General features: G+C 31.0%; 1 protein-coding gene across 1 annotated transcript in view; it reads right to left on the bottom strand.

Moving 5' to 3' along the window:
- Positions 1-8,736: 8,736 nt before the first annotated feature.
- Positions 8,737-19,339, bottom strand: part of LOC111712202 (uncharacterized) — a 12,738-nt gene continuing 2,135 nt past the window's right edge. Inside the window, exons 4-5 of the mRNA XM_023486750.1 lie at positions 13,308-13,406; positions 8,737-9,814 (exon numbers count right to left, since the gene is read on the bottom strand). Of these exons, the coding sequence (XP_023342518.1) occupies positions 9,618-9,814; positions 13,308-13,406 (296 nt within the window). The 3' untranslated portion in view covers positions 8,737-9,617. The remainder of the gene's footprint in view (positions 9,815-13,307; positions 13,407-19,339) is intronic.

Genomic DNA, 19,339 nt, shown 5'->3' with positions numbered 1-19,339 from the left:
ATGGTGTAAACCTTTGATATTTAAAATAATTATTATTTGATCCATCAGAATTTATAGTTTGAATTATCACAATAGTACAATTGACATTAGGTTGCAAAAATATAGGGATTAGAAATTTGGAATTTGTTTTTAAAAAAAATCTTATCTAAGTGAGAAATAGTTATTGATTGGTCTGAAATTGGTTGAGCCTATTAATATTGTTGTATGAGCAGAATCTGAAGTTAATTTCAGGTGTCCCTTAATGGAACAGTGACATGCTCAATCACGTCTGTACCATTTAGAGCTTTGTCGAGAAATAATTTCAAAAAATTTTTTTTTTTATTTGTGATTTCCGCTCGACTTCTTCTGAAACAATTAAGAAATTATCAGAATTATACAGAATTAACAACCATGTTCCTCCCTTTAGATATATCAGATTAAGGTTTCAAGGGTGCAGTTGTGAATCGGTTATGCCTCTTTTACAATTTATTTAAAATTACAACACTTCCGTCAACAGCATTAATTCAGTTTATTATGGGTGATAAACCAAAGTAATATATATATATTCCTGTGTTCAGGTTAAAGGTTGAGAAATGAATGGTGTAGAAGGAGAACTGTGATAATATATAAATATATATATATATTCCTGTGTTCAGGTTAAAGGTTGATAAATGAATGGTGTAGAAGGAGAACTGTGAGAATAAAAACACCTGCAAATATTAAAGTCTGTACCGAGTATTGTCATTTCATGGGAATCCTTAGACAGGGTGTCCAAATAAAAGTCTGTACCTACTTTTACAAATTCATGGAGATCCTCTAGGGTGTCCAAATAAAAACATGATCCTGAAGTTGTCATTTCAATGAAGATCCTAATACAGAGTGTCCAAACAAGAACACTTGCTGATATTTAAGAACAAAATATAAATACCGTACAGTCGTCTTTAAAGTTCATCCTTGTAAGAGAGAGAAAAGAATAATGCTTGTTGTTTGTAATCTATATGATATGTAATAATGTAATGATTATTAGGTAAGTTTGTTTCAAGTTAGATGTATTATTGGTTTATACTAGTTTAATACATTATCTGTACTTACTAATATTCCGATATATAACGTATAACAGGGAGATCCATAAAGAATATTTGCACTTATATTCTGGCATAAATAATGTGATTCACGCTGAAACAGACAACAGAAGAAGGTCAAATTTAAGTGACTGCTATGAATTTGCGACCCCGTAGTTGGATCCAGTTTTGATTTTAAGCATAAGTTTAGTTTGAGAACATAAATTTTATCATGTTATGTACATGAGACCGAATTTAAAGAATTTGAGCCGCGGCGCAAATATGATTAATTCCACTTAAAATTGTATTAAAGTTTTCAAAATTTAAGCCGGCGCTCAATTGAAATCGGTTTTTGGGGGATTTGAGACGGGGCTTAAATTTATTAGATTCGGACACTGTTCACATAAAAAATAGCTGTTCAGTTAGAGGAATTATGATTAAAAAGATGGAAGATTTTAATCCTATATCAATATCAATATCAATATCAAAGGATTAGAACGAAGATTAGTTGCTGCTTACTACCGATAAGTGAGTGTTAATGATGACAATCAGACTCCCCTTACACACAAAGAACACATTAAAGTTGGAAGACCTTTCAACTATTAAATCTCTTGGGATGATAGCGATACTTTGGCGAATTCTATGTGTCAACAATCAACATGCATGTGGACAGTGAAAATCTCGGTATGATATGATTACCATTTTATTTTATTTTATTAAATTAACTAAGTTAATTCTGTCCTAGTATACAATTTTTGGACTCAACCTCTCCCCCTCCCCCCCTCTCCTATCAATTTTGTCCATGACCACCTTTTTTCAGCAAAATTATTATTATTATTTTCTAAATCATTTAGGGTTAGGTTAGGTTAATACAAATTCTGGGCAGAGCGCTGCAGCTCGGACAGGCTAGGGGGCCACCCCCTGCGGCTAGGACAGGCTAGGGGGACACGAGCGCCGCGGCTAGGACAGCCTAGGGGACCGGCGCTGCGGCTTATGATCTATTTTATATCCATGTGTTACATAAGAGATCCATGTACAAAATTGATAACTAGTTTTTATTAAACTTCTTTAAATAAATTAGTAAAAAAAAATATTCTACAGATTGACCCTGAGAAGTAAAACGTATTCAATGACCTCTTCAAATTACAAGTTCATGATGTAAAAGGGGTTGTACAATTTTCAGCTTTACAGTCTGCATGAACAATCTATTCTAATTTATCTAGGATTTCAATCTAACGTGTGATTTATTTCTAGTTCTTAGTTTGACGTGGTTGACATCTTTTGGCATTAGGTCGAATTTTTTATGTCAGTATTTTTTAGCCTACTGATTTTCAGCTTTGTTAAAAAACAGAGTGGGGGGGGACGAACCTCTTCCTCCTTTGTTTTGGATAGGGTTAAATGAAAAATGAGTCCAAGAAAAGGAAACGTAATGATAATAAATAAAACTTCCGAAAGGTGATATCAAATTTTTGTTGAACCAGACAGATGGATAAGGTTCAGTTTATGCGACAATACTGGTACGCCTTTGTGACCTCGTAGCTCTTCTAGATTTAGTTATGTACGCTCAAGCATGAGAGAAGCAAATATGTCCGCGGCCTTACCTAATAGAGCTTTTAAACATTTTCTTTCTTCTCCAAAGTAGTTCTTTAATGTACAATATTGTAGAGTTTGTATGTATTAAAGAAGCTCTTAAATATAAAATATTGTAGTGGGTGTTTATACATATATATTGTATTATGAAAATATTTAGGTCAGTTACAAAACTTCTATGTTTGGGATCAAACAGATTAAAAGTATCTACATGATATTTTGACTGCAAAGAATGGGATGTTCAATAATTTAATTGGGTAATGATTATTATAGAGATAGCTAGAAGGATAGATAGATAGATATAGAAGGATAGATAGATTCAGTGCACATATATGCATCAACTGCACTACACACACGTGCAATACAAAGCTGCAATTATTAAAGGGAAACATCAAAATTAAAGAGACTGTAAGCGTTATTTCAAGTGACCCTCCGTGGACATATGGCAATGTCCGATTTACAAGGGTACCCTTAAAAACTTAAAGGGAGTGTTCGCCAATAATGAAAGGGGATATAGGCTTACTGCGAAAAATAAGCGCTTTAGATCGCTTCTAATCTTACTTCTATCTGTTGCGTCTATAAGGAGAAAATTGTTTAAAACGACGAAGACCGAAGAATGTAGCGTCTATACAAATTCATAAAGTTGCAATAAAGGAGTCGGATCGTAAAACATTATTTTAATTCCAAACAAATCATTCATGTGTGTGTTGTCTATTCTGAACCAATATGAAATTGTATGGCGGTAACATCTATCTTTCTATCTATCTCATTATCAGTAGATACAGTGAAACCCTTAATAACGCATACATCGAAAGAATTCATCAAATATCGTATTCTTTACTCTCTGATAATGGACTGTTGCAGATATTTAGTTTTTTGATTAAATGATTGTATGGAACTCTTTAAAACTGTTCCCGCATATTCATGGCTATTTATTTATTTTCGCAAATACTGAAATTTACGTAATGTAGTATAAAACTCATTGAAAAATTGTCCAGACGACATTTGATAAATTCTTCCGATGTATTCGTTATTAACCCTTTTCCTGCTGGGGGGGGGGGGGGTCAATTTGACCCCCCCTGTAGTTTTTTTACATAACTCAAAATAAAATTTCTTTTTCGCATTTTATCGCTTAAATCATTTTGTCAAAATTCACAACTTTCTTATGAAAAGAAACACAAATTAAATAAACACATGCTAAGCTCTTACAAAATTTTTAATATCATTTATTTTCCCTCTTCCTTCCAAAATGTATTTAAGTCTCTAGCTGAACCGAATAGAACAAAATTATATAAATTAGAAAGTTTTCCGTCCGCAATGCTTCCTAAATTATGGAATGCAAGAAAGAAACTAAATCTGCAAATATATTAAAACAAAGAGTAATCAATATTTATCTTGAGAATTATGAGAGGTTTAAATGCTCTGCTTTGTAGTTGAATAAAAGTATGAATTTTTTTATTTATTTGTTCAATTTTACTTGTTAAAAGAGGTAATAAAGTTGTAGCGGTGAGTTATCGAATGTGAAATCTAAAATTAAATCTAAATAAATTTCATACTTTTAGAAAACTTAGTTTTTAAATTTGCATAAAAAACATGTCTTTTTGTGAAACAAAACTTTGGAAAAAGATAAAATTGTATTTGAAATATATCCTGATATAACACAAATTTTGTTTATTAATTTTGTAAGGGGGTGCAGGGGAGGTTCTCAGATGTACAATTGTATGTTTTTAAGGAGCACCATTATAGGGAAATGCTTAGTAAAAGATAAATTACTAAAATTTAATAAATGTAAAAAATGTATAAACATGGACAATGAGACCTCTACCTGAAAAACTTGGCCCACAAGGATTCTGGAAATAATAAGGATTACCAGATTATATTTTTTAATATATCATTACAATTTAATCCTTTACACTCAGTCATCTAAAATTTCGGCAACTCAAACTACAGAATATTGCTCAGTTTTAAATTTTTAAGAATTTTTAAAAAATGTTTGATTTAGGGCCAAAGAACTAGTTTCTGGCAAATTTCAAATAAAAACTTAGTTTTTTTGTCTGCAACTTGTTCAATTTAAAACATATTTTAAAGATTTTAACAGTTTTGAATTTAGTGTTTCAAGCTACCAACTTTTATGGTACTCAAATCGACATATTTGAAAAAAATAGTGAATAATTTTTAAAAAAACGTGCTAATTGGATTTGAAAGTAAGGGGATAAATCATTTTTTAAATTTTTTTTTATCATTTAAGACACGTGTTAAAAGCATCTGACCATGTTTATCAAAAAAAATGCCAACTGGTCCCACCCTTACTGTCATAGTAAAATAATAGCTGTCTGGTGCTAAAATATGTTGTATCTCAAGGAAAACACTGAAGTGTATTTGAGAGATTTGAAACATGTATGAAAGTACTGAACATCATAAAAATATATCGTCTATTCCGACCAATTGAGAGATATAAAATGTTGAATACAGAATGTAAACACCAGGAATATTAACATCTAAAACTGTTTCTAGGTTCTTTCTTAAAATGGAGGTAAATAAAAAGAAGAAATTGAACATTTAGCTAAACGAACAATAAAACTGAACAAGAACAGAGAATTGCATTAAACACTGTACACTGAATTATGAACACCGAACACTGAACACTGAACACTGAACACTGAACACTGAACACTGAACACTGAACACTGAAAAATGAACACTGAACACTAAACACTGAACACTGAACACTGAACACTGAACATTGAATACGAACCGAGTACTAAACATTGAACAGCGATAAAGAACAGCGAACAATAAACAGTCAACAGTGAAAAGTGAACAGTGGACAGTAAGCAGTAAATAGTGAACAATGAACGTGAACAGCAATAATAAACACTGAACATTGAACACTGAACACGTACCGAGCACTAAACAGTGGACAGTGAACAGTGTATAATGAACAGTAAATAGTGAAAAGCGAACCAAAAACATGGTCTCCTTTGTTTCCATCAAGTTCTAACTCCAAACAATACCAGTAAGAACTAAAGTTAAGGACGCATAGAATATTAATGAAAACCAAAATGATTAAGACTTATAAATAATCATGAAGTCGAAATTATAACCCTTTTTTATTGAACTTATTGTTAGGACTTTTTACATGATGAAACAAAAGCCAAGAATTCAAGAAAAACTGAAAAAGATTCTTTGTAAGTAGTTTGCAGTTGTTTAAATTTGTCCAAACTGTTCAACAAATAAAAATCTTCTTAGGATTTTAATCTTACTTGGCCTCCATTTTAAATATAATGAGTGCTATAAATGATTCAACATCTTTGAACAATTTCCGAGAAACACCAAAATTATATTTATCTATAAGATTATCAGTTTAGAAAAAGGTCACTTTAAAATGTCTTTCATCACCTAAGCTGAAAACTTTAGAATGGTGCATATCTGGATTAATGCATAAAAACCTCTCTTTTTTCTTAATATCGAGACTAATCAAATCTTGTACTTGTATCCTGAAAAGTGTATACAATTCAACCAATCAGAGTCGCATATATGAAGCCGATAAATTTGAAATTTTGCGCGCCATTTAAGATTATATTCAGAAACGGGAGGGAGTCTCTACATTTAAAAAACCGATTTTTGATTTTTCTATGAAAGTGCCCGGCGTTACCCGTATTCTTTTAAAAAAATCTATTTAAAAAATGCAAATTACCTTAAAAAAGGATAGTCAATTTGGTCCAGCCGTTTGGTCAGCTAAATATAACAAATATATGAATATGGATTTATTTATTTCTTAAACCTACCAATTTAAACAGAAAACCCCGAGAAAATTTGTTTGTATTTTGGAGTACGATGAACCATGGCAACATGAAAAGAAACAGTAAAGCTGAAATTGTACGAAGAGGTGTGCCCTTGAAGTTAATTAAAAATATATGTATTCATTTTCTTTATTATAAACTCAATATATATAACAAACATTTATGCATAAATGGTACAATGTAAGAAAAATTACACTATATAAAGTTTATATGTTTTAGCTAAGACAAGTTATAGTTTTAAATGATCAAACAAAATTAATAGTTCAAGCAAACGATGAGAGGTTTTAGTTTTAAGTCTTAGAAAAATGATGGAAGAGGTTCATGATAAAAATGTTTATAATAAGAGTGTCCTGGACCCGGGGTCAACATTTTAAAATTCTTTGGATTCAACTATTTTGTGTAAATAATAAAAGGAATATAAAATTAAACAAATCCTTTTTGAGTAAATAGTTCATAAAGTAGAGTCAGCCCTTGAACATTTAGCTATATATAATCATTCAAATTTCAAAATTCAACACTAATTGTAAGAATTAAATAAAACATTTAAAGAAACTTGACAAGACTTGCATCAAACTCTAATTTTCAAATCTCTATATCTCTGTAACCTGATTGTGTGCACCTTTGCTGTTTTAAACTTTGACTTTTTGATCTAGAGGCATTTATGTATTTAAATATGTATTTAAAGGGACTATTAAGGAAAAATTAAAGGGGGTATAGGCTGAAACCTAAGTTACTAAGAAATTGATTGAAACACTTGCGAGTTCTGATTTTCCTATCTCGAGAAATTGATAAAAAAAACGGTGTCAAATTTATTCAAAAAACGATATATACCAAATTTGGTGCAAAAATAGAAGGATATTAAACAGATAATATTCAGCAAATACGCAACCAATCTGGAAACAACGATATCCCAGAGTAACTTAAAGGTTTGCTCTCGTTATTATTTGATTTTCATCATTTTTCATTTTGATAGATTTAATTGAAAATTACGTCCGTATCACGTGACCAGAGTTATGGTCTCCTGATACGGACGTATTTTTTATATTGAAGAAGCAATGATTTGATTCTCTATGAAAGTTAGGAATGCTCGAGAATTATGAGGAAAATCCGGGAACTGGAAAACTGGATCATTTCAACACTAATTGTAAGAATTAAATAAAACATTTAAAGAAACTTGACAACACTTGCATCAAACTCAAAATTTTCAAATCTCTATATCTCTGTAACCTGATTCTGTGCACCTTTACAATTTTAAAATTTGTCTTTTTGATCTAGAGGCATTTATGTATTTAAATATGTATTTAAATGGACTGTTAAGGAAAAATGAAAGGGGGTATAGTTACTATGAAGTTGATTTAAACACTTGCGAGTTCTATCTGATGTTCCTATCTCGAGAAATTGATAAAAAACGGTGTCAAATTTATACAAAAAACGGTATGTTCCAAATTTGGTATAAAAATAGTAGGATTAATTACAAATAATATTCCGCAAATACGCATCCAATCTGAAAACAACGATATCCCAGAGGAGCCTAAGTAACTTAAAGGTTTGCTTCTGTTATTATTTGAATTTAATAATTTTTCATTTTGATAGATTTAATTGAAAATATAATTATGACGTCCGTATCACGCGACCAGAGTTCTGGTCGCGTAATATATATTGTAGAAGCAATAATTTGATTCTCTATGAAAGTTCAGAATGGTCGAGAATTATGAGGAAAATCCGGGAACTGAAAACTAGAATCCATATCAATTATGTCTATTATAAATGAAAAATAAAAATTATAAAATCTAAAAGGAGCAAACCAAAGTGACTTAGGCTCCTCTGGGTTATCGTCGTTTTTAGATTGGTTGCGTATTTGCTGAATATGATCTGCCTTATCCTTCTATTTTTATACAACATTTGGTATATACCGAATTTTGTATAAATTTGACACAGTTTTTTATTATCGATTTCTTGAGACAGGAACATCATTTTTCCTTTACAGTCCCTTTAAGTTGAAAAAAATAGAGTTTGAGACAAAAAATCAGTTTCTTTACAAGATTGGACATGTTTCAATATTTATCTCGATTGTAAAATGTTTAAGATAAAATCGTCTAGCTGAATCTTCTCCCTGATTTCGTTAATCACTTTTGGTTCTTCTGCCATTGTCAAACGTTTTCAACTTTAAAGGGTCGGTTCAACGTTAAATTTACGAATGTTCACCAAATTGATACACATGTTTTTGGAAAAATAACAAAACTCAGCAAATCTTTCCGTGCAAACATGTTCCTGAGCTAATCAGAATAATTTTAGAAAAAACACAAAAAGATGTTTATTTATGTGGTGTTTCCAAACATTTTATAATTTGAAGATAAACAGTTTTCATTACTGAATACTCCTGTTCATTTGAAGCACAGTACCTACATTATGCAGCCAGACTAGGTTGTACAGTATACACACCAGCTAGGAAGCAAGACTAGGTTGTACAGTATATACACCAGCTAGGAAGCTAGAATAGGTTGTACAGTATACACACCAGCTAGGAAGCTAGACTAGGTTGTACAGTATACACACCAGCTAGGAAGCTAGACTAGGTTGTACAGTATACAAACCAGCTAGGAAGCTAGACTAGGTTGTACAGTACACACACCAGCTAGGAAGCAAGACTAGATTGTACAATATACACACCAGCTAGGAAGCTAGACTAGGTTGTACAGTATAAACACCAGCTAGGAAGCTAGACTAGGTTGTACAGTACACACACCAGCTAGGAAGCAAGACTAGATTGTACAATATACACACCAGCTAGAAAGCTAGACTAGGTTGTACAGTATAAACACCAGCTAGGAAGCTAGACTAGGTTGTACAGTACACACACCAGCTAGGAAGCTAGACTAGGTTTTACAGTATACACACCAGCTAGGAAGCTAGACTAGGTTGTACAGTATAAACACCAGCTAGGAAGCTAGACTAGGTTGTACAGTACACACACCAGCTAGGAAGCTAGACTAGGTTGTACAGTATACACACCAGCTAGGAAGCTAGACTAGGTTGTACAGTATACACACCAGCTAGGATTAATTTTGGAAAATTATTATGCCATTGGCATTTTGCACGGAAATATTTTCAATAGGGCATCATTCCACTTTGAGTGTATATTCTAAAAAAGATGAACATTCTCCATAATTCAACTATTCACAGATCACTGTAATATCCTGTAGCTGGTTAAAATAAGCATGATCCCAGCTGGAGACAAACCGGTCACCCTATCCGCACTGTTACACAGGTAGTAGCTGCAGTAGCAGAATTTTTCACTATGTTTTCCCATCACGTGATTCTCACATTCAATATGGAATATTTTATCTTTTGTAGAGCACCCTCGACCCGTTACCTCTCCTTCTGAAATTATTATTATTAAAGTATTTGAAAATGCATTGAAAAAAAATTGACAATCCCGCTAAAGTATTAATATACAGTATGATTCACAGAGTAATATGGCTGAAATAAATATTCAATGTGTTTCCTTTTTTAATCTAAAAGTAATACTTGTAATTCATGAATTAAAGCGTTGTCGACACATTTATATAAAGTGAAGATTTTTTTACTGTTGAGTGTTTCTTAAAGCTTTTGAGAAAAAAAACCCTTAAAGGGACTGTTCAGTAATTTTAAGTGAACTAACATGCAAAGATGGTTATGTCTGAAACTTGTCTGGTCAAGCATGCATTAGATTTCCATGTTTCTTGTTAAAGTTACATGTGCATTTCTAGCTTAAGAATCAATGGAAAAATTATCAGAATTAAACATATTTCGAGCCAGAGTCTTCCACATTATTGATGAGATTAAAGTTTGAAGGGTACCTATGTGAATCGGGTATATTCTCGTCTTTGCATGGTGGTTCACTTGAAATTACGCTTACATTCCCTTTAAGAAAAGTATTAAAAAAGCACTAAAATCCCAAGGGCCTTCTGTAAAATAAATGCACTATGTTTTATCAATTTTTCCTAAAAGAATGCTCGCTCTGTAAAAAGGTTTTATATTAAATTTGAATGAACAAATATATGATATGACACATGATATTTTTATAAAAAAGCTTGAAGCCATTCATGTTCATGTTCATTTCGCAGGAAAAGAACATGATTTAGTAAGTGCTAGAATCAAATCATTTATTTTGATTTGCTTTAAAAAATCAATATTGATTTCTGGTTTTTCACAGATTCTAAACATCCTTTAGATATATCAACAACTGAAATGCTTAGTTCTTATGAAATGTACGATTTTTATGTTTTGATCTCCATAAAACGGATTACTAATTTAATCCAAAAGTTTTAATTTTTTATCTCTCTAATTTTGAATAGCCTCGTACTGCTGTATTCTGTAGGGAAATAAAATGTTTAACTAATTCTTTTAATGTTTCTAGAAAAGTCTTTAATCTCTACTATTCAGAGCTATTCACAACGCCCTTTTTAAGTTATAGAAAAAGATAAAACCGCCATAAAACTGATGTAACAAAGCAGTATTGTTTCAAAATGAAATTAAAACATTTTTTAAGTTTCTTCCCTCCCTCATTTCTCCTTTATGCCACATAGAATTTGAATGGATATTTGTGTACTCTTGAATATGAGAAAATGACAGAAATATAAACAGAGCTAATTTTTCTACATTATATACCTTCATGAACTAAAATATAAAAAGCTAAAGAAAAATGCAAGGTAATAATGAAAGCAAAGTTATTTCAGAGGTGTACGCATTTTTTGTACTGCAGTGTACTGTCTTTGGGCGGATAAGTAAACACAAGACGGATGTCACAAAATAACATGAAAACAATTTTTACATAAATAATCCATGAAATATTCTGGTCATAGGAAACTGTTATGTGAATTTTCGAAATTTTTGAAATTAAATGCTTTTATCCGCCCAGAGAGAACTGGTTTGAATATGTACGCAGAGTACGCGACCGCAATTAACTTTCCTTGCATTAGTACCTTGGACAGATGGAAGTTTTTTAAAACAGGGGAGACAACAAAAAATCATGCACTGCTGACACTTTCCCTACTATCTGGCGTCTCCTCTACCGGGGGGGGGGGCAGTCCCCAGGAGCCCCACTTATGCCACCCCCCCCTCATTATATTGTTGAGATTACTATATCATGGCAGTTCATACATTTTTGGACAGCCCTTTAACTCTACTTCAATAATGTACAAAAAGGAATTGACTCTTTGCAACAAACTCTGATTTTCTAATCCCAATATCTTTGGAACCCAATGTCGTAAACCTTTGATATTTCAAACTTATATTTTTTGATCAAACAAAAGTCATAGTTTGAAATTTCTAAGGTTTACGACGTTGGAATCCAAAGATATTGGGATTAGAAAATCAGAGTTTGTTGCAAAGAGTCATTTTCTTTGCAAAAAACCATTTGTTTAGATTTTAAAATCAAATTACAAAGAGAAAAACGTGCGAAAACTAAAATGGCCCAGAATTTGACAAATAATATAATTTTGAAAAGCCCTTGACCCAGCAAATTAAAATATTCAAAATATTTCCAACATTTTAAATCATCAAAAATAGTATGTTGGCAATAGGACATCATAAATACCCCTTCTTTAAATATCTGGGTAATAGAGAACAAATCCACCACTCTGCATTGCAATATCGTAATTACCCTTTCAGAAACTGTTTTCTCTTTCCTTCTTCAAAAAACACATATATATATATATATTAGGTAGGAGGGAGGCAATTTGTGAAACAAGCTAAAAGCTATTTAAGTTCTCCTGCTGCAGTACTTTTACATATATTTCTTGTACATATGTTTTGTTGGTATACATAATAATTATTAATAAAGTAATATTGGTTTTAAATTTTTTTTTAAATCTACAGCAAGAAATTAATATTTTATAGTAGGGATCATAATAATTGTGTTTTGATTTGAAATAAAAGTTTCCTTGAATTTTTTTTATTGCTTATTGTACCTTTTTTAAGATGTGCCTCTTCAAAAAAACGAATAAAATATATTAAACCAATGCTAAAAAAGAATTTAAACAATGCCGGACGAAAAAAAGAAGGTGTGTATCAGAAAAAATAATGGTGAATTTTGACGTCATTTGTGGTCGGACGAATAAATGATGAGGTGTGCCTTTCCTCCCTAATAGCCATATCATACTTTAAACAAAATATTTTCTTGTGATTTTTCAATATTCTTTAATATAGATTTTGTTTGTTATATTGTATCGTTATAACTGAGAAGGTTTAACCCAGACCACGCGAAATATATTTTTTTTTTTAAATTTTGAATCATCATTAACACTACATTAAATCATACTTTTTAAAATTTAATTTTGATTATATGACAATCATATAAATCAAACATTTCTAAGAACTTGACTGTTTTTATTAGCACAACAAATTTTTAAGTTCAAATTTAAATGTTTGCACTTATTTTTGTCTAGATCAGAAGATGTAAAGATAAAACCTAAAAACATTATATATGTATGTAATATCTGCATTATCCAATAATTAGATTATTATACCCCTTCCAAACTCTATTAGAAGTGCTGTGCAGCAATGCACCAGTCTTTCAGCATCCCCGGAATAATAGGTAAAAAATGCATAAACAAAGAACATAAAGTAAAATATTAAAAATATATATCATAAAGCAAGAATTATGTGTACCATTTTTTTTGGAGGGGGGGGGGTCAAAAAGTATACTTAAAAAAGTGCAGATCTGAACCTTTGTGTCAACAGTTTTGCTTGCTTTTATATTTTGGTAACAACCAAATATTATATGATGGAAGAATCGCCTGATTCAAATTACAAACATATTATGCAATTATTCTGAAAACTTCGTAATTATAAGTTTAGATAAAAGATTTGGCAAGTAGTGTAATCAACTTACTGAAATCATATTTTGTAAAACATGTTCGAAATCCTTTCTTTTCTTCACACTGGGTCCAGTGCTTACCCAGAACATCAGAATAACATTTCAGTCCCAAACCTAAACAATAAAATAATTAATGTAGCTGAAAAATTAAATAACTTTTAAGAAAAAAATGGAAATCTAAAGTAACAATATAGAATTCAAAATAGATTTATAACAAAAGAATGCAAATTGACAAGTAAAACAGTGGATAAATAGGAAAATTTTAGATGGAATACAAAGAATTAGTTAAAAGAATAAATTTAAAATTTTTATACTTTACTGGAAAGTTAAGGGAATTTTAACTAAATTTTTCATTCCCGAAAAAGTAGTAGTACACTATTTTGTCGTCTTTTTAGATGAAAATGCGAAAAAAATGTTACGAAAACATCGCAAAGTGGGTAGTTATTTTACTTAATTGTCTGAAGGGACGTAAAGTAATTTAACATCTATATGTTAGGAGGATCATAGGTCGGTAATGTCGGTAAAAAAACTAACTGTAAATGAATTTGCAAGTTATTTTAACTAATTGGTTTAGATACAGGGTAATAGACTGGTATAACAAAAGAGAAAAAAAAAACATCAAAATAAATACATTGCAAATTAAAGATGCTTCATAACAAACTTTCCTCCCAATTATAGAAATCAGCAAGAACAAGAAAACTCTTGTGCAGGAAGACGACTTTTATACTTTAGTTTTGACTTCAAATAGTCCAATGAACATGAGATGCAGCAATTTTGTACTGTGTAAACAGACCATTTTAACTTTATAAGTGATTTAATAAGCTACTTGTTTTGTGACATCATCAAATACGCTTAAATATTGATATAATGTCGTCTTTCTATTCCACAGTTTTATGGTTCTCACTGTATATTGTCAATAAGCGTTAAAGAACGAAAATGATATTTTTTATCTTGTTCATTTTATTTATAATTAAATTATTAAAAAGAACTTCCTTCAATTTAATGAATTGATAACGAATTTTAAAGAAACTAAAGAAAAATAAAATGTAATTTTATTTTTGAAACTTATTTGACGAAGAAAAATTGTGACATTTCATAATAACTGTCTAGTTCATCATATTTGTTTATCTTTATTTGAAGATAAAAAATTGTATGGTTTTTACAAGAAGCAAAGGAGTTGAGTTCTTGCCACAATTTTCTAATCCCTATATCTTTTGAACCCTATGTCGTAAACCTTTGATAATTTAAACTTACATTATTTGATCTAACAGAATTCATAGTTTGAAATGTCAAAGGTCTACACCATTGGACTGCAAAGATATATGAATTAGAAAATCACAGTTTGTAACAAAGACTCAATTCCTTTACGCAAAAGTGTTTATTTTCAAAACAAATATTTTGCACTCAAAGGACCTGTTTTTCTAACTAATATATCTTAGCAACCTTTGACATTGCAAACCATGAATTCTGTTAGATCAAATAGTGTAAGTTTAAAATATTAAAGGCTCCAAAGATTTGGGAATAAGAAAATGTGATTTTTTGGCAACATCTTTCTTTTACACTAGAGCAGTCGACAAGCTGATATCCACAACCTCATTTCCTTTTACACTAGAGCGGTCGACAAGCTGATATCCACAACCTCCTTTCCTTTTACACTAGAGCAGTCGACAAGTTGATATCCACAACCCTCTTTCCTTTTACATTAGAGCAGTCGACAAGCTGATATCCACAACCCCCTTTCCTTTTACACTAGAGCAGTCGACAAGTTGATATCCACAACCCACTTTCCTTTTACACTAGAGCAGTCGACAAGTTGATATACACAACCCCCTTTCCTTTTACGCTAGAGCAGTCGAAAAGTTCATATCCACAAACCCCTTTCGTTTTATGGTAGAGCAGTCGACAAGTTAATATCCACAACCCCCATTCCTTTTACACTAGAGCAGTCGACAAGTTGATATCCACAAACCCCTTTCCTTTTACGCTAGAGTAGTCGACAAGTTGATATCCACTGTTACGCTACTTAGCGATTTCCCTAAAGACCTAATATATGTACTGTGTGGTATTTCTCAAGACCGGATCGTAAGACTTCCTTCTCTCAACGCTCTTCATAACAAAAGGATGATAATAAGGTTCCGAACGTTTATTTCTCTGAGTCTTCAATCTAAATAAGTTTAATAAACCCACAGAAAAAGCTTTGAGTGATAAATCATACGAATACAACAAATAATTCACTCAGGCATTAAAAAACTGTGGCGAGGAACCAACAAACACATATATAAATATCAATCATACTATAATCAACCGATAAGCATACGTATATATATAAGAAATAATTACCACAGTGATCCTAGAATTCTGGACACGGTTACACTTTGCAAGACAAATAAACATATACTAATATAAAACTGTTCACTCTCACGCGAGAAATCTTGCGCCTGCGTAGTCAGTCTGTAAACAGCTTCCAAAACTAGTTTTTCACAATACGTTCTGTACAGATCCGCAGAGCCCGAAATTTAAAAGAGTATCGTTGAACGAAACTCCCGAGTTTCATTTTGGGGGTCTTAACATTTGTGTAGATTTTGATTTAAGAGGTTCAAAAAATATGGATAATATGAAGAAACCAAATAAAACAATATTTTATAACAAAAATATTGATATCCACAAAACTACCTAACCCCATTCGTGAAACCCAGGTTCCAAAACTGGTTTTTTAACGATACTCTGTCTTAAGTTTTGGGCTCAGGGAGAACTCAGAAACTCACAGGGGCATCAACTAGACTTTATACACGGAGCATGGCTCGCGTAACATCCACAACCCCCCTTCCTTTTTCACTACAGCATTCAACAAGTTGATATTCACAACCCCATTTCCTTTTACGCTAGTGCAGTCGACAAGTTGATATCAACAACCCCCTTTCCTTTTACACTAGAGCAGTCGACACGTTGATATCCACAACCCCCTTTTCTTTTACACTAGAGCAGTCGACAAGCTGATATCCACAACCCCCTTTCCTTTTACAGTAGAGCAGTCGACAAGCTGATATCCACAAACCCCTTTCCTTTTTATATAAATATTTCAATATCTCATTTTTAACATTTATATTTTTATGAAAAAAACTAAAAATCTATTTTGAAAAATTTGAATTGAAAATTGAATTTTCATAGTTTCTAGAATCATTTTATTTAATTCTAAATCTACACATGTATATACTTTAAGTGCCTGTTTGTCTATCCGTTTGTATCCAATAAAAGTCAAAACGGCTGAACCGATCGAGCCAAAATTTTGTGTGGGACCTCACATGACCCCAGGAAAGATTAATGCATTTTGAAGTTTACAAAAATTTGCCTTTAACAAAATTCCAGTTTTGAAAATTTTGAAAATGCACGAAATTTTTGTTTTTTGTTTTACAATGTATACACAGAGAAAATGTTCACAATTGAAATAGAAGATGGTCGCGAAGCGCTCTAAAAGCCTAGTTTTTCTATATTTAATTTGGAATTACCTTCACCTTCATTTATGAATATTTCACAAATTAAGTTTGTAATATTCTAACATTTAAAATGTTTTTTTTTTAAATTTAGAATTTAGAATTTAGAATTTAAATATTTCATTTTTTTATTTTTTATTCGGAAGATACTGAGAAAATACCATTGGACCACATGTACATTCATTATTTAATGGATAATGGGTTAGAACTATTTTTCTACCATAAAAAAAAACAGTGAAGATTGTTAAAATGGTTTTAAGGCAATAAAAACAAAAATTTGTTAATATGTATTCCAAAAAAGTTAACTATCAACTATTATGACTAAGTAAACTACACATATCCCTGTTCAACCGCGAGCAGAAACCTGGAAAAATATAAGACAGCTTTTGTTTACAAAACGTTTCGCGGATTAATCACTAAATAACTTTTAAGGCGACATTATATAAATTCTTATGTTATCTTTTTAAACATGGATAAACTAACACTAATAAACTCTTATTTTCTAATCCTTATAAACCATTGCAACCTGATGGTGTTTCATTCTACTTTTTCAAACTTTGAAAATTGATTTAACAGAATTTATAGTTTGAAATATCAAAGGTCTACGACATTAGAGTGCATAGATCTTAAAGTTAAACTAAACTTTTAGCTAATCTTAAAAGCTGAAGGGTCAACTGGGGGGGACTAGCAACATTTTTCAAAACAAAATATCTTTTTTGGCAAAGTTAAGCGGAAAAAAATTACGATTCAGTTGACCTTGCCTTTCAGAAAAAATATAATCAAAGTACAATTATAATTGACAATGTCGAAATTCATTTCTTCAAATTAAAGTTTGTATTCAATAACTCACAAAGTCAAATAAAGAAACTGCTTGTTTGCGGAAAAAATATATTTTGTTTAATCCTAATATCTTTGCAACCTTGAAGTCGTTATAGACCATTGATATATTGACTATAAATTAAACTACATAGATAAAAAACCAAAGTTTTTAATATTAAAGATTTACTAAATCCGGTTAAAAAAGCAGACTAGAAAATTACATTTTGTGGCGAGTAATCAATTTCTTTTCTATTTTTAAATTTTTTTTAAATAACTGAAATGATGTTTTAATTCAAAGCATAAAATAGTTTTGTGTGCAAAGGTACGCCCATTTTTTAGTATACACTAACGCTTCAGTCCTATAGTCTCATTTTATTATACAGGGAATAATAAAATAGAAAAAATTGACTTCAAATTACAGAAATTCTTGATTTGTTTAACTTTCGGTATTAATTAAAAATTATTTACAAAAAAGCCTAAAATATTTTTTCTAGAATACATATAAAATATATCTATGTAGTAAAGCCCTACTCCATAACAAATCCTCGTAACGTATCTATCCAGGTACAACCCGTCCACTATCAAAGTCAACCAGGGTACGATCCACACTGTAACAATCCCGTAAACTATCAAAGCTACAACCAGTGGGCGCGATCTCGTTAGCAATCAAACAAGCTATTAATCGGGCTCTAATTGTCACACATGGACACAAGCCTAGATATCAAACTAGCAATTAATCATGCTCCAAATGGCACACAGGGACACAAGTCTAGCTATTAAACAAGCTATTAACTATCGATCCCAAATCAAAGACGACGATCCTCAACCTGTTTATCAAACAGGAAACAATTACTCTCTCGTAGTAAACAGTACGGAGTTACTCTATCAACTAAGGTATATTTCTTCAGTAGACTAAATTGGGTCTTTAACAGCGTAATTACAAGTTATGCGCTGTTAAATATAACGTAGTTAAGCAATCATAATATGGGCATGTCAGAGTTATATATATCTACATATAGAGATATTGGGTTAATCACAATGCATGATTTACGTATTTACAAATGGGCACGTTTAGCTTTATACAATATACAACGTAATTTACTCTGGGCTTCCATTTTTGTCAAACCTAATCTACATTTAAAGAAATAATATATCTAGAATATATTTACACTATATCTAGAAGTTCTATTTAGAATATATTTAGAACCGATTTAGAATACATCTAGAATATATCTAGAATATATCTAGAATGTATCTAGAATGTATCTAAAATATATCTAGAATATATTTCGAATATATCTAGAAAGTATTTACAATGTATCTAGCATATATCTAAAATGTAGCTAGAGTATATCTAGAATATATCTTGAGTATATATATGTATAAATATATATTTATAGTTTATATCTAGAGTATATCTAGAGTATATATCTAGATTATATCTAGAATATATCTAGAGTATATATATGTATAAATACATATTTATAGTTTATATCTATATATTATATGTATCTGTATCAGTGTATTCTCTATATATGCTGACTATAGAAAAGATATATCCTAGAACAAGAACTGAGTCAGCTTAAACTAAAATGGGAAATTAAAACGGAAATGTTGACATATTTTCCAGTTTTTATGCAGCGTTTGGCATTTAAAAGATTTAAAAAAAAAAAATTTAATTCTATTTACTTTCAAATTTTCCCAAACTTTCTTTTTCTTTTTCACATATCTTAAATT

Source organism: Eurytemora carolleeae, unplaced genomic scaffold (genome assembly GCF_000591075.1).
Source record: "Eurytemora carolleeae unplaced genomic scaffold, Eaff_2.0 scaffold495, whole genome shotgun sequence".
NCBI classification, from domain to species: Eukaryota; Metazoa; Arthropoda; class Copepoda; order Calanoida; family Temoridae; genus Eurytemora; species Eurytemora carolleeae.
This window is presented reverse-complemented; position numbering and strand designations above follow the sequence as displayed.